Source organism: Scardinius erythrophthalmus, assembly GCF_964197995.2.
Source record: "Scardinius erythrophthalmus genome assembly, chromosome: 20".
In the NCBI taxonomy this organism is placed as follows: Eukaryota; Metazoa; Chordata; class Actinopteri; order Cypriniformes; family Leuciscidae; genus Scardinius; species Scardinius erythrophthalmus.
Window position 1 is genome coordinate 35,792,960 of NC_138240.1, and position 22,819 is coordinate 35,815,778.

Below are 22,819 nucleotides of genomic sequence, written 5' to 3' on the forward strand. Positions count from 1 at the left end.
GAGATAAAAAGTGATAGAAACAAGCTTCAATATTTATGACACACTATAAAACAAATAAGAATTTGTTGTGCCATAACTAACTATTTAAAGCTATAATTGCAAAGCCAATGACAGCGCTGTGTAACCACATCCAACTTTGCCAAGCAAGAAGTCTAACTGAGCTTCAGAAATCCCAAAACAAGCACTGGGATCAGTTTACTTCGGTCCAGGTGTGTTTTAAGACAGAGCTCACTCAGCAAATGACCATTTTATAAACTACAGCATCATCACTGCTTTTACTGCACATAACAACCACTATAGACCCATTAGTCTAAATCTGCCGTCCACTAAACTGGACACTGCGTCACTGTGGCCATCAGACGTCTGTCTTCATCCTCAGACTCAGTCCTTATGTAACTGAAGTCCACAGCGAGTGAACGTACCTGAAGTATTTGATGAGCTTAAGTGCTTTAAGACAAAGGAAGGGCGGGTGACGTAAAATTGATCAATGTATTGTCAACATTCAGGTTTGGAAAAGTGCCTTATATTGCAGTATTGCATGTGAAAACCTATGACTGATTTGTTTTGCACATAGACATGCAGTGTTCAGCAATGAGATTTTATTGTTCAAATGGGATTAATCTAGTCATTGTAGCTATTCTTAGTGCTGTGGCTTAGCCATTGTCATCCTGTCGCTTGAGACGCAGCCAAAGACAACATTCGCATCAATAACCGAGGATTCACATGAAACCAGGGCCTGACTTTTGTGCCTTTATTGGATGGGGAAGTATGGACTCAAACATGAGATTGTAATTGCTGCCTAACACGTTTGCTGAGCCTGCTTCACTGTGCAATACTGAATACGACGACATATTGTGCAAAACATCCACTAGAAATAGAAAAATAGCTTACAGTAAAGTAATGTTGCACAGCGTCTGTCATTTCAAAGTTATAAACTGGCTGTGGGAAGCGCTCAAGGTTGCCAGATTGGGACTTTTTGCACGTTTTGAATCTGAATCTGGACATGGACATGGAAACAGGACATATATTGTGGTGGATTTTTTAAATCTGATGTGATGATTTGAATTTGTTGTTTATTTATATGAGTGTATTGTAATATAATGATGGACTAACAGTTTAAACACATTAAGGGGTAAAGAGAAAGGCTGTACTTTTTCAGGATTGGGGAAACCAAAAACACATGTTGGACAAACACTAAATTGTATCATTGTTCTGCCATTTTGTTAAACAAAATCAAAAGTAGCATTTTGTGCATATTGAGATTTTTCTCTTCGGTCAATCCAGGTTAATATTAATTTACAAATCACATGCTCTTGTTCCACAAATAATCGAACAAAATGAACAAGACACTAAAATCTCTGTGTTCTATCTCTGTGTATCACAGGAAACAGTAGAATATGCCTTCCTGATCATTTTCACGATTGAAACCTTCCTCAAGATCATCGCTTATGGACTGGTGATGCACCAGAACTCCTATGTGAGAAACGGGTGGAATATGCTGGATTTTGTCATCGTCATTGTTGGGTGAGTGAACAGTCACAGACTCTTTGTGTTTCGTTTTATATTCCTTTACAGGGCTATTACCCTTGTAAAAACGAAGTGCACTTTAGCATTATTACTGGAATAATATACTTTATAAGAATATACGTAAGTGTGAACTGTTTTCAGACACTAAATTGCATGTTAGTTACAATTAAATGAAAATGTATTTACCTTTATTAAATGCAACTAGTTCAACTTATGTGTTTTCAAATATGTTTGTAATTACACATTTTTAATGATATTGCAATTTAGTACATTTAAAATACATTAACTTTAAATGAGGCTTTGAGGCTTTACATGTGCTTAGTCAGCACATCAAAATAAGTGTACTTTTTTAAAGCATGACAAAGGTTTATTATCTTATATTTATGTGTCTTTTATTTTTGTCTTGTACGAAATATGCAAGTCACGTGTGTGTGAACATACTTGCAAAATTGTGACCTGTCTCCGCAATTTGATTGCTGTTTGTGACATGACTCTTCCTATGTGCTGGCTAAGATGGATGGCAGGTGATATATGAATAAAATGCAGGGTTTGACACTGTGTCTTGGTGTTTGCTATGAGGAATGGCATCAGCATCAGCATTGTAACCTCATGCCAATATTCATTGGCCGACATACAACAGCTCATGACGTCACAAGTGGAGGTCCCGTGTGTATTAAAGGGCTCCTGGATTACACATCATCAGCTTTTTTGTCTTCATAAAATTCTCAAGAATATAAAATTTTAACGTTAGTCGTTGTTAGGACATCTCTCCTCTAGCTAACTTTCCCTCTTCATGCTTCTCTCTCCTCCACTCCCCACACCCACGTGTGCACGCGCACTAACCCCCCAAACCCCACCCCCAAATCATTCTTGTCGGTTATTGGCTGGAACACTGTTTGTTATGTTTCGTGGTCCAGGCTGGGCCAGTTTGTTTTTGTTGCCGTTTGTGGAGCCTGTGGTGTCTGCAGAGACCGCGTTTTTTACAGTGTGTTCAGGGGACAGGCAGCTAGCGGATAGTGAGGAGATGTTTGCTGTATGTGACAAAAAATGTTTTGTTCTTAAAAACGCGTGACATCGCTAAGAGCACTTTTAAACGTAACAAAGAACTGCAAAACATGGAGCAAGACAGGAAATAACATAAAAGTCCAGGAACACACAAGACAGGGGAACACTGGTTGAGATCATAACAGCGTGATTGGCTATAACGCTCAGCGCTGCAGATCGTGCAGTAATTAGAAGCCTTTAACGGTCTTCAGACAGAGCGAACACAAATAAGCACGAGGCCATTTGAAAGCAGCAGTCAAATGCACCGAATTGAGTTGAAATAATCTTGGCTATTGGACCCGCAGTCCGACCCGCACCCACACCTGCACCCGACACGTAAATGTTATTCCACCCGTTGCATAAAATATTGACCTTTTCCTCATGCGAGCGAGGATTAGTGAGGATGCCCCCTGTTGAGGAGATGCTGGCCAGCTGTCTTTCACATGGTGAGGTGTCTTCGTTAAAGGCCTTGCCATCTAAACCGCTTCAGACCACCTTGTGGTTAAATGGCAGAGCATATGCAGTGGCGGGTCAGGCTAGTGGAAATCAGGGAGAAGGAGAAGAGCTTCCTTGATGCATTCACCCCTCGTGAATTCAACACATCAACTTGACCTTTAAGAGTGGCTGACTTTTCATAGCATAGCAAAATGCATAGCAATGAGAAATCATGAATAATTTCCACAATGTACAAAACAAGTAATGTAGTCCTAAAATCACAGAATGTCATGCTACGGTAAAATACGGTAAAACTTTTTGGATGTGAAAAGTAGGGTCTACAGTTTAAAACGATACTGTCACATCAGTGTTGCCAGATGTACGATAATTATCGTATTTGTACGATAATTTTGACCTCTGTACGATGTACGATCAATAATGGAAAAAATCCTATAATGTACGATAATTTCAGAACTGTGTGACACTTTAAATGATGGTCGTTGTAATCATAGGGCTTCATTGATCTAGCTGTGGATTCTACGTCTACCGGCTGGAAGAACGTGTAGAGAGAGGGAGTGAGAGACCTTGCGTGTGTGTGCTAGTGTGCCTCACGAAGCGCATGTAAGGACCCAACCAATCAATTGTAAGTGCGGGCGGGCTTTTATCTATACTCCCGAACCGAATTAATCAGAACCGAAGAACCCCTTGGAGATTTCTTGACTCCCAGAAATGACTTTGTGCAGGTTGGGATGTCTGTCATTTTCATGTCGTTTCAAAAAGTTGTTTGTCAATAAATAGCTGTATTCTGTACAGGTTTGACTCGTGTCCGATAATTTTCTTCCAAATACGATAATTTTGAGCTTCTGGTACGATACTTGGACATTTCCAATCTGGCAACACTGTGTCACATTCTTGTTCTGTCTAGTCTTAGTTTTCATTGTCTTTGTTTGGTTTAGTCCTAGTGTAGGCTACTCATCTGTTGTCATAGTTTCTAATTAGTTACACCTGATCCCAGTTCCTTTGATTAGTCTCCCTGTGTTATCATTTTTTCTTAGTTACTTTTGTTCAGTGTTCAGTCTCATTTATGTTCATGTGGTTTTGCTATTCTGTAGTCCTGCCGATCTCCTGCACGTTACGTTTTGGATTTATTCATTAAAGACTGTTTGTGTTGATCTCCTTCGTCATTGTGCGCTTTATACAGCCACAATGTTACATACTATTTAACAAGTAAATTATTGTTAAAATTGTTTATTTGTTAATAAATATATGAGCAATCTTATAATTTATAGTAAAAACCAGTAAATGGGCATTCCCAAAAGCTTTTGTGTTATGCATCACATACGCATATTTTATTTAAATGACTTTTTTCTTATTTTTGTCATCAGTTATGTACAGTAGTTTATCAATTACTCAAACCCACAAGACTTTTGCAAATTAAGATTTTTGTTTTATATTCTCTTCTAATTTTTCCATGCAACCAAATTTAAGAATTAAAAAGTTCATAAAGACTTTGTAAAAGTAATCCATATGAACCAAGCAGTTAATCAACATCTAATGAAGAGACATGTTAACTTAATCTGATGAACAGGTTTAATCTAGGCTTTTACTTGTAAGAAAAATCTTGCTCAAAGCACATTCATAAAACACATCAAATATGGTAAACATCAGTTCTCACCTAAAAGTGCTAGCTTTTGTGTTTAGCATCAAATGTGGTGCTCAAATGCATGTTTAATGATGTTTTAATGATGGCGAATTGGTATTTTGGGTTGGTCTACAAATCGACTTCATGATTAAACAGCTCTGTTGGAAGAAGCTCATGTCAGCTAGTAATTGTTCAAAGGATTTTAGTAAATATGCCAAGGATTTTGGCACAAAGCTGGCAACTGTTCACAAGGGCTTACAACCTGATTAAATGTCTGATCTATGATCTATGACCTGATTTAATGTGATTAACTCAGAGGTTAGAGGTCATGGTAGATGCCGGATCCTTAGGGATCACGCTGAATCTTATCTGTGGCGTCCTCTAGCCCTGGCGCAAGATGAGTGTCATTTCATTCAGATCCATGAAATAAGAAAAAGAGAAAACCCACCTGGCTTGACATTGGGCCTATTAACACCTGGTCACTAAGAAAAATGCCCTCTGAAACAAGTTCGAGACGAATTTAAATCTGATCACCTAAACCATTTCAGGAGGTGGTTTGAGATGCATTCCAGGCTTAACTGGACAAGTTTAGATGAATGTAGTTGTTGACGCCACATATGTAAGTTTTATTTCTCCCAAACTAGGCCCATTATGTCTCGAGTTATTTGTAATGGTGCACTGCCTTTAGCTTGTGTCTTTGTCATCACTATAGCTTTCACACTTGTCAACACAAGCATTTTTTTTCAGTGCCATGAAATTCATTACGATATGGTGTAACTTTCCTAAACTTCTTGAATATTGCTTTTCATCTCACTTAACCACCATAACCATCTGTGCAGAGTTCACCTTGTTAGTAGTTTGTACTGGAACTTTGATGCAGGTTCATCAACAGATTCTCTTTTGTCTATATCTACTTGCACATGATTAAGAACACACACAGTAAACTCCTAATAATGATGTCATATACAGTGATGTCATATAGAGAAACCATTTTTTTTTATTCCCTAATAATATTCCCTATTATACCGGCGGGATAAATGACTCTTGCGCCCGACGCAAATCTAAAATGTGTTGGTCTGAAGTCGCTTCATTACTCATAGGTGTGGTTTGGGCGTAACGTGAAATAAACCAATCAGAGCGACATCTCACATTCCCTTTAAGAGCAGGCGTGCTTGTTCCATGGCGGATTGCTATTATAACGGCAGATTTGCCAGGAGCGGTTCACAGCCGAGGAGACCGACGTTCTTGTCAGGGCCGTAAAACACAGAGAAGTGACATTGGGGATGGAGAAACACACCCAAATTAGCTTCGGTTAAACAGGTGTATGATCATTTAGGTAAATGTGTAAGCTAGATTTATGACTATTTTTTCACATCTTCATGGACACCACAATGATTTCCCTCATGTGAAATATTTTTCCTTGTGATTATGTATGGTTTGCAAAAATGGCAACTGCTGCGTCTGTGTAGATGAGAGAAGCAAAGTGTGTGTGTGTGTTGTGCACACGCTACATTATGGCCAAGCATGCGCCTTTAAAATAGCATCTGAACGCGCCACTGACTTTAGACGAGGTTTCTCCTGGTCGGAATTGTTTTCTGGAACTGCAAAATAGCATCAGAGAACGTTTGCGCCGGAACACGCCTCCTTTTTTCGCTGAACCGCCCCCAGGAGCGCAAGTTCATTCCCTAATTTACCGACGTGCGTCTGTGGAGGGAAAAGTCCGCTGTGTATCGGGTGCAAAATAGGAATGATACATGCGTCGCTGTACAAAGTCAGTTGCGCTGGGTTCAAGATAGGGCCAATGTGTTACTTGCCATTTCTTTGTAATTATTTGTGAAATTTACTTTCAATTTCTGAGTGAAAATTGTTTCTGTACCAAATTGTTTTAGATTATTTGCTGATATAAACTGACCTAACATATAACACTGTTATAATCATTAATACTGATGAGTGTGTGTGTGTGTGTGTGTTCATAGTCTCTTCAGTGTTGTGCTGGAGCTGATAACCAAAGATCGAGATGTCAGCGGGCAGACAGGTGGAAAGCCGGGCGGCTTCGATGTCAAGGCTTTACGAGCGTTCAGAGTTCTGCGGCCCCTTCGTCTGGTCTCAGGAGTACCAAGTGCGTCCACATCTTTACCCAGCATTCACTGACAGAACAGCCTAATAACATGCTGATAATAACACACTCAGCTGCTCGTGCGTCCCTGTGAAAAAGAAGTACACTTTAGCAGACTTTTAAAAAATACATTTTAAAAGTATATACTTGAGTGCGAACTAAATATAATGTTTTGGGAATTTTAATTACGTGTTAGTTACAATTAAATGAAACTGTATTATAGTTTAAATTTATTTTAAATGCAATTATTTAAACTTAAGTTGGACTTTTATCTTCTTATGTAATTTCATAATTATTTCTAATGTCACTGAAATATGGTTAAAGTGTATTGTCGAATGTACTGACAAGCATTTATGGTAAACTAAAATGCACATTAATGTATGTCATGTACTTAAATATACTTTATACACTATATAAATGTAATATCAAATACACTACAGTTAATTATAATCAAGTGCTTTATCTGATTTAATATGTTAGTCAACACATAGAAAAGTGTACTAAGAAAATATAGAATATAGATAATATGTCTAAGCATGACAAAAGATTATTAAAACATAATGATTAAAATGTACTTCTAGGTGAAACTTTTAATTTGACATTATTACAAAGTGCACTTTTTAAAAGTGTACTTAAGTGTGTTAAGAAACATGAAATTGAACATTTAGGACAGTTTCATGACCTCTATCAGGGCCGGCGCTCCGCACACGCACATCACGCGCTGCGCGTAGGGCACCAAGTGCTTGGGGGGGCACCAAAAAATCTGGGTCGCGAAAAAAAAGCGTTTTTTTTTTTGTTTTTTTTTTTTGTGATTTTCGTTTTTTTGCAGAATCTGTTAGTTGAGATCACGAAGAAGCCTCTGCATGTTTGAGATAGCAGTATTGGTATATTTAAAAGCGTACATTTTGATTTTGAAATCGGCTTGTTTTTCGGAGATTCTAGCACGCAGTAGGGGCGTGTCATTGTCGGTGTGTATTTCCACTGAATAAGCCGGCATGGCTACTTATTATGCAGCGCTCTGGCCGGCTCTATCTGATTTCAAAATTCAATGACGATGGACGCAAATAACATTACGATGTCCAGCAATCTATTTAAACTGACTAACTGAATTAACGTGTATCTCAATGGTCCAGTGGTAGAGCTTTCGCCAGCCGTGTCAGAGGGTGAGGGTTCGAATCCGACCTTGTATGGGTTTTTTTTCCTCATATAATTTTTTTTCTCTCATCAAAACGATTATGTTCATCAGTGGTTGTAGCAGGGACAAGCAAACGTTTGCATTATGTTTTGTGATTTCAACAGAATGAATAGAGAGTATTCGCAAGTTGTTTTCACTCGACGCGCGCTTCAATCCGTTGCGTTGCGATTGAAGCGCGCGTCGAGTGAAAACAGTGCGGTGTGTGCGCGAGCCACGCGAGAAAACTCTGTATCCGTAGTGCCACTGATCGCGGCGGCAACGAGCACTTGATTTAAAAAAACACATTTCAGCGCTAGTATCTTATTTAAAAAACGAACGAAATGAATGCTCTGCCAGTTAACTGGAGATTTATTTATTTGTAGAATTGGTCCATTCGTGTCGCGCGGGGGGAGGGGGGGAGGGGGTACCACCAAGCATTTGTGCCTAGGGCACCCAAATGGCTAGCACCGGCCCTGCTCTGCCAGTTAACTGGAGATTTATTTATTTGTAGAATTGGTCCATTCGTGTCGCGCGGGGGGAGGGGGGGAGGGGGTACCACCAAGCATTTGTGCCTAGGGCACCCAAATGGCTAGCACCGGCCCTGACCTCTATGATGGCAAAAAAATGTTGTAAAAGTACACTTAAGTGGCCTTTTATTTCATTAATTTTATACATTTTAGATGCAAATATACTAATCAAATCTTCTAATTTAGATTACACATTTTGAAGTACACTACCAGTGCAAAATTAAGCACACTTTTTTTCATAAGGTTTTTTGTGTGTGTGTGTGTGTGTGTGTGTGTGCGCGCGTGTGTGTGTGTGTGTGTGCGTGTGCGTGTGTGTGTGTGTGTAGGCTTACAGGTGGTGCTGAACTCCATAATTAAAGCCATGGTTCCTCTGCTTCACATCGCTCTGCTCGTACTCTTCGTCATCATCATCTACGCCATCATCGGTCTGGAGCTGTTCATCGGGAAGATGCACTCCACCTGCTATCTAAATGGCTCGCGTCAGTGTGTTCTCACATTCATTAGATTATTTACAAACAATAAAAGCTCTCTTTCTAAAATTGAGTACACACATCATAATGTATCTTAAAGGGATAGTTCACCCAAAAATGAAAATTAGGCCATGATTTACTCACCCTGAAGTCATCCTAGGTGTATATGACATTCTTCTTTCAGACGAACACAATCAGAGTTATATTAAAAAATGTCCTGGCTCTTCCAAGCTTTATAATGGGAGTGAATGGCTGTTTCTGTTTTGAAGTCCATGAAAGTGCATCTGTTCATCATAAAAGTGATGGATAGATGGATAGATGCACTTTTATCATGGATAGATGCACTTTTATTATGGATAGATTATGATGGATAGATGCACTTAAATGCACTTTTATGATGGATAGATGCACTTTTATGATGGATAGATGCACTTAAATGCACTTTTATCATGGATAGATGCACTTTTATGATGGATAGATGTACTTTTATGATGGACAGATGCACTTTTATGATGGACAGATGCACTTTTATTATGGATAGATGCACTTTTATGATGGATAGATTCACTTTTATGCTGGATAGATGCACTTTTATTATGGATAGATGCACTTTTATGATGGACAGATGCACTTTTATTATGGATAGATGCACTTTTATGATGGATAGATGCACTTTTATGATGGACAGATGCACTTTTATTATGGATAGATGCACTTTTATGATGGACAGATGCACTTTTATTATGGATAGATGCACTTTTATGATGGGTAGATTCACTTTTATGCTGGATAGATGCACTTTTATTATGGATAGATGCACTTTTATGATGGACAGATGCACTTTTATTATGGATAGATGCACTTTTATGATGGACAGATGCACTTTTATGATGGACAGATGCACTTTTATGATGGATAGATGCACTTTTATGATGGATAGATGTTCTTTTATGATGGATAGATGCACTTTTATTATGGATAGATGCACTTTTATGATGGATAGATGTTCTTTTATGATGGATAGATGCACTTTTATTATGGACAGATGCACTTTTATGATGGACAGATGCACTTTTATTATGGATAGATGCACTTTTATGATGGATAGATTCACTTTTATGATGGATAGATGCACTTTTATTATGGATAGATGCACTTTTATTATGGATAGATGCACTTTTATGATGGATAGATGCACTTTTTTGATGGATAGATGCACTTTTATGATGGATAGATGCACTTTTATGATGGATAGATGCACTTTTTTGATGGATAGATGCACTTTTATTATGGATAGATGCACTTTTATGATGGATAGATGCACTTTTTTGATGGATAGATGCACTTTTATAATCGATAGATGCACTTTTATGATGAATAGATTCACTTAAATGCACTTTTATTATGGATAGATGCACTTTTATCATGGATAGATGCACTTTTATGATGGATAGATGTACTTTTATCATGGATAGTTGCGCTTTTATGATGGATAGATGCACTTTTATGATGGATAGATACACTTTTATCATGGATAGATGCACTTTTATCATGGATAGATGCACTTAAATGCACTTTTATCATGGATAGATGCACTTAAATGCACTTTTATCATGGATAGATGCACTTTTATGGACTTCAAAACAGAAACGGCCATTCACTGCCATTAGAGCCAGGACATTTTTTAATAAAAATTATATATTATATGATTGTATTCGTCTGAAAGAAGAATGTCATATACACCTAGGATGACTTCAGGGTGAGTAAATCATGGGCTAATTTTCATTTTTGGGTAAACTATCCTTACAAAGATATCCTGACTAGTATGTTCATACACACAGTAAAAATGGCAGCTTTTCCTGAGAATGAGCCTCATGTTTCTCTCCACACAGGTACATTAGCAGAAGAGGATCCCGCTCCCTGTTCTCTTTCAGGTCATGGCCGTCACTGCCCTGTCAATGGCACCGTGTGTCGGGACGGCTGGCATGGGCCCAACAACGGCATCACAAACTTTGATAACTTCTTGTTTGCCATGTTGACTGTGTTCCAGTGTATCACCATGGAGGGCTGGACGGATGTGCTGTACTGGGTGAGACTTGCACTGAATTCAACCAATAGTAGTATATCACTGGCCGTGTTTCCATTACCCTTCAAACTGCGCAAATTGAAATTAAGAATTGAAAATTCGCCCAATGGAAACACGTACATTTTGCAAAAACTCCCATATGTCGCAAAAAAACAAAATTGTGCTCACATGAGGTGGTTTTACAGGCAATTCGAAAAAGTAATATTTCGCAAAACTGCAACAGAAACAGATTTTGTGCATTTACAGGTCATCTGACGTACATAACTGTCGATCAGTCTTTAAAGATGACGCGGTATGTTTGGACAGAGTTCTTTATTAAACTCATAAAAGACAAAAGTATCACGGGAATACTGGATTATTAACAACAAAGAAATGCCACAATTCCTCAAGATCTTGAAGCAGAAGGAGGGAGAAACACTCACATGAGCCGCTCTCAGTATAAGGGTCTTTCCTTGATATTAATGCTTTGAAAACACGTCTACGTCTCCTTTGGTTAATAATAATGGCTAGTGCGGCGGCTGCGATATACATAAACCTACCTACATCTGTCGCCATGATTTTTGGAACGACTTATAGTGAGAGGAAAAAAATGATGTTTTAGTCGCATAACATTCAAAGGATTAGTTCACTTTCAAAAATATTTTTGCTGATAATTTACTCACCCCGATATTTCTTCATTTGAAAAGAAATGTAAGGTTTTTGAGAAAAACATTCAAGGATTTTTCTACACAGAATGGACTTCAATGGCAACCAACTATACCAATGTTCAAAGAAGGTTCAAATGTCCGTCTCAGTGCAGCTTCAAAGTCTCGACACGATTCCAGTCGAGAAATAAGAGTCTTATCCAGTGAAACGATCGGTCATTTAAAAAAAAGAAAAAAAAAAAATATGCTTTTTAACAACAAATGCTCGTCGTGTACCATCTCTGGGATGCGCCACGCATTGCGTCATCACGTTGGACAGGTCACGCGTCACGTCATCTATCTAAGTTATTTGTCTGTGTACTCCGGTTCAAAAAGGAAGGGAAGGGCGAAAAATGTCATCACATTTTCTCCTCCAACTTCAAAATCGTCCGATATCTTTGTTTTAATTTATTAATATAATTTTTTTTATTTTATTTTTGTGACCTTTCCAACGTGATGACGTATTACGTGGCGCATCTCAGAGATGGTACAAGACGGGTATTTGTGGTTAAAAATTATATATATATATTTTTTTTTTTTTTTAGAAAATGACTGATCATTTCGCTAGATAAGACTCTTATTTCTCGACTGGAATCGTGTCTAGACTTTGAAGCTGCATTGAGACGGACATTTGAACCTTCTTTGAACATTGATATAGTTGCTTGCCATTGAAGTCCATTCTGTGTAGAAAAATCCTGGAATGTTTTCCTCAAAAACCTTAATTTCTTTTCAAATGAAGAAAGAAAGACATGGATATCTTGGATGACATCAGGGTGAGTAAATTATCAGCAAAAAATTTTTTGAAAGTGAACTAATCCTTTAAAGGAAATGCCGTCATTTCACAATAGTTTTTTATCGACGTTTAGAAAATAGCGCAAAAGTTTTGCGTAAATCTGTAATGGAAACGCGGCTCCTGATGTTCCTCTTTCCTGCAGGTCATGTCCACTTCCGCTCTAAGCACTTTTCCATGACACACACACTCACACACACACACACACACACACACACGCACACACACACACACACAGAGCTCAATAGATGCTAATGAGATTGACCCTCTAAGACTGAAGACAGAAGACGGGCAAAATTGAGACCTCAGGAAAACCTCAGCCTCTGTTTATTAGTGGTGGAGAAAAAACACAAATCAAGTACACTTGAATAAAAGTACAGATATCCTAAGAAAATATTATTCTTGTAAAAGTTGTAAGTACTGAGTACTTGTAAAAGATCGCCAGAACCCCATTCGCAGCTGGACTGGCGTCTCACAGCGCTGATGAACCACTATGTCCACAATCAAGACTTTCATACATGTTTAGTTCGCAAATAACTAACAGACATGACCTAAATATGATTTTCATACAAATCATAATCAATACTTAAATATTAAATACTGCTCTAAATAATGCAACAACAACAACAACAACAACAACAAAAATACTTTAAAGTCCATTTGCTGGTCAGTGGAAGTTCATTATATACAATTATGTCAGTAACACTTTACAAATAAAGCTGTATGTTGTATAAAGTACATGTTAACGTTAGCAACTTTAGTACTGTATAAATATACTAAATGAACTGATGTTAATGTATTCAACCTTACTGTAAAGTGCTGCCTGTATGTCTTTATTGTGAATATTCAGTTTAATTCACTTCTCACATCTTCTTTTATAGACTGCAGAAAGTAGTAACCTGCAATTGTTAACTTAAAGAGCTATTTTTTACTTAATTTAAGCCATAATGTTCTTTTTTTTAACCAATTTTGGTAACAATTACCAATTTTGTTGGAATAAATCAATGTATTTAGGTTGACTCAGCAATATTATTAAATAATATTTTTACTTGAATAAAAACAGTTAATTTAGATAAGGTTTCAGTGTATATGATTAGCAGTAGAGTTGATAGTCCAGTCATTTTAAGCCAAAATGGGGGTCAACCTTGAACAAATTGCAACAGAAGCAAACTCAACTGATTTTGTATCCTCCATATGTCCTGAGTAAGGAAAAAAAAAGCCCAGAAGAATCCCATTAGGGGAAAGTTTCGAAAAAGACCCAAATATAGTCTATTCATTCTTTTTCTTAAGTGAATAGGGTAAAAATTTTAACCTTTAGATATCACCATGAAAATTACTGAGTTGATTACTTAATTGTTTGTTAACATGGACAAACGGTGCATAATCTAATTACGTATGTGCTACTTTGCATAAATACCACAACAGATCTAAACATTGGGTATAGCCAGGTGAAAATGTCTTGTTGAATCTTATTGACACATAACAGTGAAATACTTAATGTTAAGGTCTGAATGGAACCCATTACGGCCACCCATGAGCATTAATACATAGAGGCAGGAAGAAGTACTTTAGAAACCAGCCTTTATTAATTATTAAGAGATGGGGTTTGGGGCTGGGTCCGTGGGACTGTTTCTGAGGGAAGAACAGGAGACAATGGTAAGGAGAATGCAGAAGACAAAAGGTAAGTAAAATAAAAAGTGAATCCCCAGAAACAGTCCCACAGACCCAGCCCCAAACCCCATCTCTGCAATAATAACTAATAAAGGCTGGTTTCTAAAGTACTTCTTCCTGCCTCTATGTATTAATGACTATGAGTGCTTAATAGGAAACTCAGACAGAATTGGCCAGTTTTGTTGCCGGATTTGGTAGCGTTAGTTAATGTGAGAGATGTTGTGTGTTTCAGATGAATGACGCCATGGGTTTTGAGTTGCCTTGGGTCTATTTTGTCAGTCTGGTCATTTTCGGCTCCTTCTTTGTCCTCAATCTAGTACTGGGAGTTCTCAGTGGGTGAGTGATTTTATAAAATGCTGTCCACAATCACTGTACTTCACATTTCAATAGATACGGCTTTAAAAATGGCATGAGTTTGTCTGTGTGTGTCCACCGCAGCGAGTTCTCTAAGGAGCGCGAGAAGGCCAAGGCTCGTGGAGATTTCCAGAAACTGCGTGAGAAACAGCAGCTTGAAGAGGATCTGAAGGGATATCTGGATTGGATCACACAAGCTGAGGACATCGACCCTGACAATGATGAGGAGGGAGATCAGGAGGCCAAACGCAACCGTACGTCAAACGCGACTCGTTTTTTTATCTGTTGAAAGGCACAGACCGACAGACAGACACACGGTCAAACGCACACGGTCATTTGCACACATTAATAACAGTTCTATCCAAAGATCATACTGGAATCAAATCGATAATGTTGACAACAATTCCATGTTTGTCAGATTTAAGCGTTCAGTTCATGCATCCACCCATCAAAACCAGCCCTGTGTTGTGTGAGCAATGCTAGTTTAGGTCAGTGCAAACACAGTATGAGTCAGTAAGTGGATTGTGGGACACAGTAATGAATTTTAGGCTTGGACAAAGCTGAAACTTGAATTTTATCAGGAATTGGCTGACGCAAAACACAAGACGAGGACTCACAGCACCTGCGTGTGTTCATTCAAGCAGTCGACCTGTGTGCTGTTTTTATTTCATACCAATGTTTAGAGAACAAATAAATGACAGCAAATAAGAGATTGTTGCAATACAAGGTTTCGGGGCTGCAAGGCAGTGCAATTTAAAATAATTAAATAAATAAAATAACTATCTAAATAAATACATTTTATTAAAATAAATATAATTTTATTTAAATAAATACATAAATAATTAATACATTAGATTAAAATATGTAGAATAAATAATTGAAATTGTATTTAATTAAAAATGAATACAGTATATAAATACTAAATTAATACAGTTGAAATCAAAATAAATGAATACAGTTGAAATCAAATTATATAAAAATAAATAACTACGTAAATAAACATTTAATTAAAATAAATAAATCAATATTTTAGTCATAGATTTTTTTAGTTTTAGAGTAGTTTTAGTCAGCTAAATATTATAAGATTTTAAAATCGAATGGGTTTAGTTAAATTGTAATGCATCAATTAAACATTTTTATCAATTTCCAAACTCATTATATACTCCTGGATAAAACATCTGTTAACCTGTTAATATGAACTATATTAAAGTTTGAACATGCAATACAGACACAGATTTAAATCCTGTGACATAACATGTCTTTTTTTATCTTCAATTAATCTTTAATTAATTAAATAAAGCCACTTCTCATAAAGAAACAAGAACACGCTCTTCTTTTTAATCAATGATAAATGCATTCTTTATAACAACTTGCACCCAACATTCTTCATTCTTTCAAGCAGGCGTACAGTATTTACATATTTGTATAAATTAAAAATAGATTAACCCTTATTAAAGCTATTAAACTTATTCTGTCAAGAGCATTGCATGACTTTCTCTTTTTCTTTTGTTGTGTAAATAGCATTAATGACGGACAGCATCAGGTTTATTAGGCTTCTGTCACTTTAAGGCCGAACGCACGCATCTAAATATGCTTGTTAAATCTAAAAAGAGTTTTACTGATGGATCAAAAACCCCATAATGAAAAATCTACCACCCAAATTTTTAAAGAATGGACTTTTGATAATTAATAGTAATTATTTGCAACCTCTTTAGTATGCACTGTGCATTAGTGAATGTATTTGTAGCTCTGCTGTGTAGTGAAGGTGTGATTGTAGCTTTCTCTTTAGCTTTGCTTTATTATGCTTTCTGTGTCCCTCCTGTCTCTCTCTCTTCTCTCTGTCTGTCTGTCTCTCTGTCTGTCTGTCTGTCTCTCTGTCTGTCTGTCTGCTGAGTGTTTGTGCAGTAGATGCTCATAGCTGTTCTCTGTTTGAATGCATGTGAACTGAAGGGGTGACGCTGGGCGATCTGTCCCACGGGAAGAGCGAGGGAAACTCGGGCTGGTTCAGTCAGTCCACTGAGACTCAGGGTAAATCTGCGTCTGTGTGTGTGTGTGTGTGTGTGTTTGACTGTGACCGACATGTCATATGCATAACAACATATTCAATGAAAACAACAATGCATTGAATATATTGACAAGAGATAAAGCACAAATTATCCTGTAAGTTTTGTGTTTGTTGTTTAACTGTATTTGTTAGTCTATTCGCATTAAATGTAGTTACATTTCTTGTTTCTCACCTTTTGCATCTGAGCATGCTTCATCAAACTTGTACCTTTCATATATATATATATATATATATATATATATATATATATATATATATATATATATTAGGGCTGTCAAAATATTAATCGCGATTAATCGCATCCAAAATAAAAGTTTTTGTGTAAATAATATATGTGTGTGTACTGTGTATAATTAAATTTGTATATATAAATACACACACATGCTTGGATATATTTAAGAAAAATGTGTAATTTATATATATATAAAAAAATATTTATATATAATATAAATAATATATAAATATATACAGTATATGTATGCAAATATTTCTTAAATATATACATGCATGTGTGTGTATTTATATATACAAAATAATTATACACAGTACACACACATATATTATGTAAACACAAACTTTTATTTTGGATGCGATTAATCGCGATTAATCTTTTGACAGCCCTAATATATATATATATATATATACATCATTTTTTGTCACAATTAGCCATTTTCAGCATGTATAACCTATCCACCTTAGTTTGCAATGCGTAAAGTTATTTTCTTTGAATACGCAAGATTTCTGGTAAAAAACTTGAAGAATAAAAGTGCAGTAAATGGTAAAACTATTTGCATTACAAACTACTATGTTTATGATTATGATGATAAAATAAATATAACGGAGCATAACGGACTGCTTTGGTCAAATAACTGGAAGTGAATGACACAGGACGGCTCACACAATTAAGTTGCAAATGTCTAAGTGACAAATCTTTAAAAATAAGGTGGACAGGTCATGCCGAGATCAAACCCCAAAGACCTCGAGCAACATTTATGGTGTATTTGTTGTTATTACAACACCAAGTTTGATTCAAAATGATTCCATTTAGGGTTTTTTGATAAATAAGCTACAATCTACATTTAGGACTTTTGAATTAATAGGGCGTTATGATATCTGTATGGTATGAGGTATATGTGAATATTCCCTTGTCTCTGTGATTCATTCATATGATTTTTATTTCCCGACTAGCGGATGACATTTCGAACCTCTACTTCACCATTAACTCTTTTAGAGTTTTTTGGAAAAAATGTGTGAATCTTGAAACTTGTTTAACAAGTTCACAGGATTCTGGATATCTTTGGCAGACAAGATAGGATACATCTATGGCCGCGTTTCCATTACAGATTTGCACAAAACTTTTGACATATTTTCTAAACGTCGATAAAAAACTATTGCGAAATGACAGCATTTCCATTAACTGATGGAAATTAATTAATTAAAACATTAATTTCCTTTTTTAGAAAATGTTTCCTCTCACGATAAGTCGTTCCAAAGATCATGGCGACGGATGTCACGGATGGTTATGTACATCTCATCCAGCGCAAAGATATATTCCTTTTTCGAGTTTCCTGAAAGACCACCTCACCTCAAAAAACACTTTTTTTGCGATATATGGGAGTTTTTGCGAAATTGACGTGTTTCCATTTGGCATATTTTCAATTCGCGCAATTTGAAGGGTAATAAACATGGCTTATGTAACCTTAAAAGACTTAAAGGCATTTCATTACACAGGATGTTGCACACGTATTTGATTGTGACATGGCCTTATGTCTCACCTATTTCCTGCTATTTACACTTTTAATTGTGTCCAGGTATTCTTTATCAGTGCAAACGGCAATAGATACTATTACACAAGTGTAAATGGCAACAAAAAGTATTTTCTTTGCACTAATATAAAACAGTATGCAATGATAATAACAATATATTTAATGTATATGATTTGATTTATTAAATGGATGCTGCCTTATTTAGACATTACTTGTCCCTGTCCCAAACTACCGGTTAGGTGAAGACCTGGTTATGGCTCTGTTGCAGGATGCAGATGTGATTTTGCAGGACACGTGTGTAAATTCACTACTATTATACTATGTAAATATTGATTTACATTAGTTGGAAAGCCTGTTTGCCATTACATTAGATGATAACTTGTTAATAAGCTTTGTTATTTGTGACCAGCACTCGATTCGCCCAGGTTTGAGCGAGATAGGGTGCTTCTTAAAGGGCTCATCGGATGCAAAATTCACTTTTATATGGTGTTTGCATATAAATGTGTCTTTGCAGTGTGTGGACACAAGCACCATCCAATGAAGAAAATGAAAAAAGTCTGTATTTAAAACGATGTAAACTCAGATCTTTCCAGTGTTGGATGACTTGACTCTGCATTACAGTAGTGTAAAAGGCTCTCTTGTACTCATGTGTGCGTGTCTTGTGTCTCTGCAGCAAGTGTCCCCATAAGTGAGAACGAATCTGTGAACACGGAGAACCCAGAAGAGAACGAGAAGATCTTCTGCTGTGGACGCGTCTGGTAAGCAATCCAATTTTACATCTAGTTGTATCTGCAATGCACAAACTCCCAGCTCTTGTATCTTCATTGAAATATTAACAACAAGTTTTTCGTCAGCTTGTAGCGTGGCATGAAGTGATGCCATTTCTCTCACTTTTTTCAGTCAGAAATTGTCAAAGTCGAAGTTCAGGTCAGTGGCTCAGTGTGTGTTCAGAGCTGACGTCAGCATGTGTGTTTGCTGTTGTCTTATTGATGTCATTTCACCTGATCATTTTGCATGTCGGTGTGTGTGTGCTCTTTGTGCTTTGATGTTTGCTGTTTGTGTTGTGTTTGAAATGAACACATTCATGGGCGTTGCATGTCATTAAATCACAGCTCGATGTTTCACGCACTGGTCGATCACATGTGTTCTCTGCAGCCGCTGGCGTCGCTGGAACAGGTTTTGTCGCAGAAAGTGCCGAGCTGTGGTGAAATCCACCGTCTTCTACTGGCTGGTGATTCTGCTGGTGTTCCTCAACACACTCACGATATCATCTGAGCATTATAACCAGGCCGACTGGCTCACGGAGGTCCAGGGTGAGGAACACACACTCACTGAAACCAATGTTGCTTTATACACTGGAGGCAGTGACTCCTCCTCCTCCTCCTCCTCCAAAAAACTAAACAAAAAAAGATCCACAGTACAAAAATAAAACTACACAAATACACCCATCCTTTTTGGTAACACTTTACAATAAGGTTTCAGTAGTTAACATTAGTTAACTACCTTAGTTAACATGAACAACGAATGAATAATACTTCATTTCTAATACAGAATTTATTAATATTAGTTAATATTAATTTCAACATTTACAAATACATTGTTAAAATCAAAGGTTGAATTAGTTAATGCACTGTGAACTAACATGAACAAACAACGAACAGCTGTATTTTTATTAACGAACGTTAACAAAGATTAACTAATACTGTAACAAATGTATTGATCATTGTTAGTTCATGTTTAGTCACTAACATTTAAAAATGATAAATTGATCATTAATAAAGTATGAAAATACAATTATTAAACACATTATAGATATGCTTTTAAATCAAGAATACAGCATTTATAGCTGTATTTATAAACTGCTTATTAATGTCTATTAATGCTTTATAAATGATGAATTAACTGTTTAATAATGCTTAACTAATGATTAATAGCGTGCAGTTATTATGAAGTGTTACCAACGATTTTAATGCACATCTTCTAGCCAATCAGAATTGAGTATTTATACAGACCATTGTATGATATATATATATGTATAAGTTGAATGTAAGTTGAATATTAACAAATAAAATATACATAAAATATCAAATTTAATACTGTGCTCGTATAGTTATTATTTTGGAATAAATGTAAAAATGCTTAAAACTATTAACTTGTACAAAATAGAATTTTATTGGTTGTTGTTTTCTTGATAGTGTAAGTGATGTTTGTTTATTTATTATCTTTGAAAAAGTGTAACATAAATTTACATTAAAATAAGCATTAAACATTAAACTGATGACTTCTACTCCCCATATCAGAACAAAACTGAGTAAAGCTTGATTACTGACAACAACAATGACAGTTTTGTCAGAAGTGACCGCTTGTTTTGTTGTGATGTGTTTGTCTGCAGATGTGGCGAATAAGGTGCTGTTAGCCCTGTTCACATGTGAGATGCTGATAAAGATGTACAGTCTGGGGCTTCAGGCCTACTTCGTGTCGCTCTTCAACCGCTTCGACTGCTTCGTGGTTTGCGGAGGCATTGTGGAGACGATCCTCGTGGAGTTTGAGATCATGTCTCCGCTCGGCATCTCTGTGTTTCGCTGCGTTCGACTCCTCAGGATCTTTAAAGTCACACGGTGAGAGACCGATCACATGATCAGATGCCTTCATATCATGCTGTAATTACTGACGATATGTGACCCTGGATCACAGAACCAGTCACGAGTCGCACGGGTATATTTGTGGCAATAGCCATCAATACATCAATGGGTCAAAATGATCGATTTTTCTTTTATGCCAAAAATCATTAGGATATTAAGCAAAGATCATGATCCATGAAGATATTTTGTACATTTCCTACTGTAAATGTATATATATAAAAAAATTGTGAGTGAATGCTGCACAATCGGCAACATAAATGGACAACTTTAAAGGAGATTTTCTCAATGTGTCGATTTTTTTGCACCCTCAGATTCCAGATTTCCAATAGTTGTATCTCAGACAAATATTGTCCTATCATAACAAACCACACATCAATGGAAAGCTTATTTATTCAGCTTTCAGATGGGTCACATATTGTCTTTGCCAGACTCTGGCATTAAACTTATTTGTTTCTCTTACTTGCATTTAAAAAAGTAAGCAAGATTACGAAATCTTGTCATTTAGAGTCTTTTTCCCCCAAAACTTTACACACAGATCCAAGAATTGCACACTCAAAATGCAAAATGCCTCACATCTCTTGCAAAATGAAGCACTGCATTAGGGATGCACCGATACCATTTTTTCCAGAATCGATCCGATACCAAAAATTCTGAGTATCGACCGATACCGATACCAGCGCATGTTTTTTTTTTTTAATCAAGTAGAATTTCTATAACTCTGTGTTGAACTGATAATCACTATTTTGTGTGTTAAACACAATCTACTTAATACAGACAACTTCATTATAAAGAAAAACAACAACAACAAAAAATATATGATCATAATCTGATATAAATGCTATTATAAACTAGATTAGTGGATAATTCAGCAGTAAAATTTAGTCTAGAAAAATCACAAGTGCACAATAATTGTATAAAATCTGAACATTTTGTGAAAAAAATGTTTAGTGGGGAACAAATTAGAGACAATAAGTGTAGCACTAAATCTGGTAAAACATTACACATTGCTCTTTGTATTGTTGTAAAATACATTCATGAAAAACAAGATAACAAAAATCAAAAATATCAATTATTTTATATATAGCCTGCTATAAAATTGAGATTTTTTTTAAATGTATAGCACAGCTGTTTAATGAGGCAGCAACATATAATAGATAGGACAGAACATGAAAGGCTATTAATAACCTCTCATTGCTAGCGGCACTAGCTGCTTACCGTGTCCCTTTGAGTGGAGTTTCTCTGGGGAGATACCCATTAATAACACGTAATTCCTTCTTGGCACTGAGGCTGAGGCCAGCAGACGCATGATGGTGCCGACATGGGACTTGGCCATTGTTTTGGAAGGCCTCTTCCTAGCTCTGTTCGAGCCCATTGAAGAAGTTTCTGAGAAGTACCGTACTATAAAAACCTTCTTCTTGCTATTTCGTCTCTCAAAAAATTGCAGACATTCAAGCACTCTCGGTTTCTCCCTCGTGCCTGGAATTCTCGCCTGGCATGGTAAAGGCCTTCGTTTAACCTTTATTTATTTATTTTTATTATTTTTTTTTACAGGCAAGTCATTAAGAACAAGTTCTTATTTACAATGGCGGCCTGACCTTCCTCCATCCTAGGCCAGGCTATGTTCCAAAGGTCCCTACTAATATCGTTAGACCAATAATACTTGAGGCTTTTTGTCCTCCTCCTTTTCTGACATCAGACCAAGAGAAACTAAATCTGCTCTGGCCTGTTAGGGCCCTAGATGCTTATGTCCACAGAGCTGCCCAGTGGAGGAAGTCTGAACAACTGTTTGTTGGTTTTGGGTCACCCAGGAAAGGGTGTCCTGCATCT

General features: G+C 36.7%; 1 protein-coding gene across 1 annotated transcript in view; it reads left to right on the plus strand.

The window, feature by feature from the left end:
* The window catches only part of cacna1db (calcium channel, voltage-dependent, L type, alpha 1D subunit, b), an 82,349-nt gene that overhangs the window by 4,836 nt on the left and 54,694 nt on the right, over nt 1-22,819 (plus strand). The window contains exons 2-11 of the mRNA XM_081348116.1: nt 1,385-1,524; nt 6,625-6,767; nt 8,792-8,944; nt 10,828-11,024; nt 14,398-14,501; nt 14,604-14,773; nt 19,024-19,108; nt 19,251-19,277; nt 19,506-19,663; nt 20,743-20,968. Coding sequence (XP_081204242.1) covers nt 1,460-1,524; nt 6,625-6,767; nt 8,792-8,944; nt 10,828-11,024; nt 14,398-14,501; nt 14,604-14,773; nt 19,024-19,108; nt 19,251-19,277; nt 19,506-19,663; nt 20,743-20,968 — 1,328 coding nt within the window. The 5' untranslated portion in view covers nt 1,385-1,459. The remainder of the gene's footprint in view (nt 1-1,384; nt 1,525-6,624; nt 6,768-8,791; nt 8,945-10,827; nt 11,025-14,397; nt 14,502-14,603; nt 14,774-19,023; nt 19,109-19,250; nt 19,278-19,505; nt 19,664-20,742; nt 20,969-22,819) is intronic.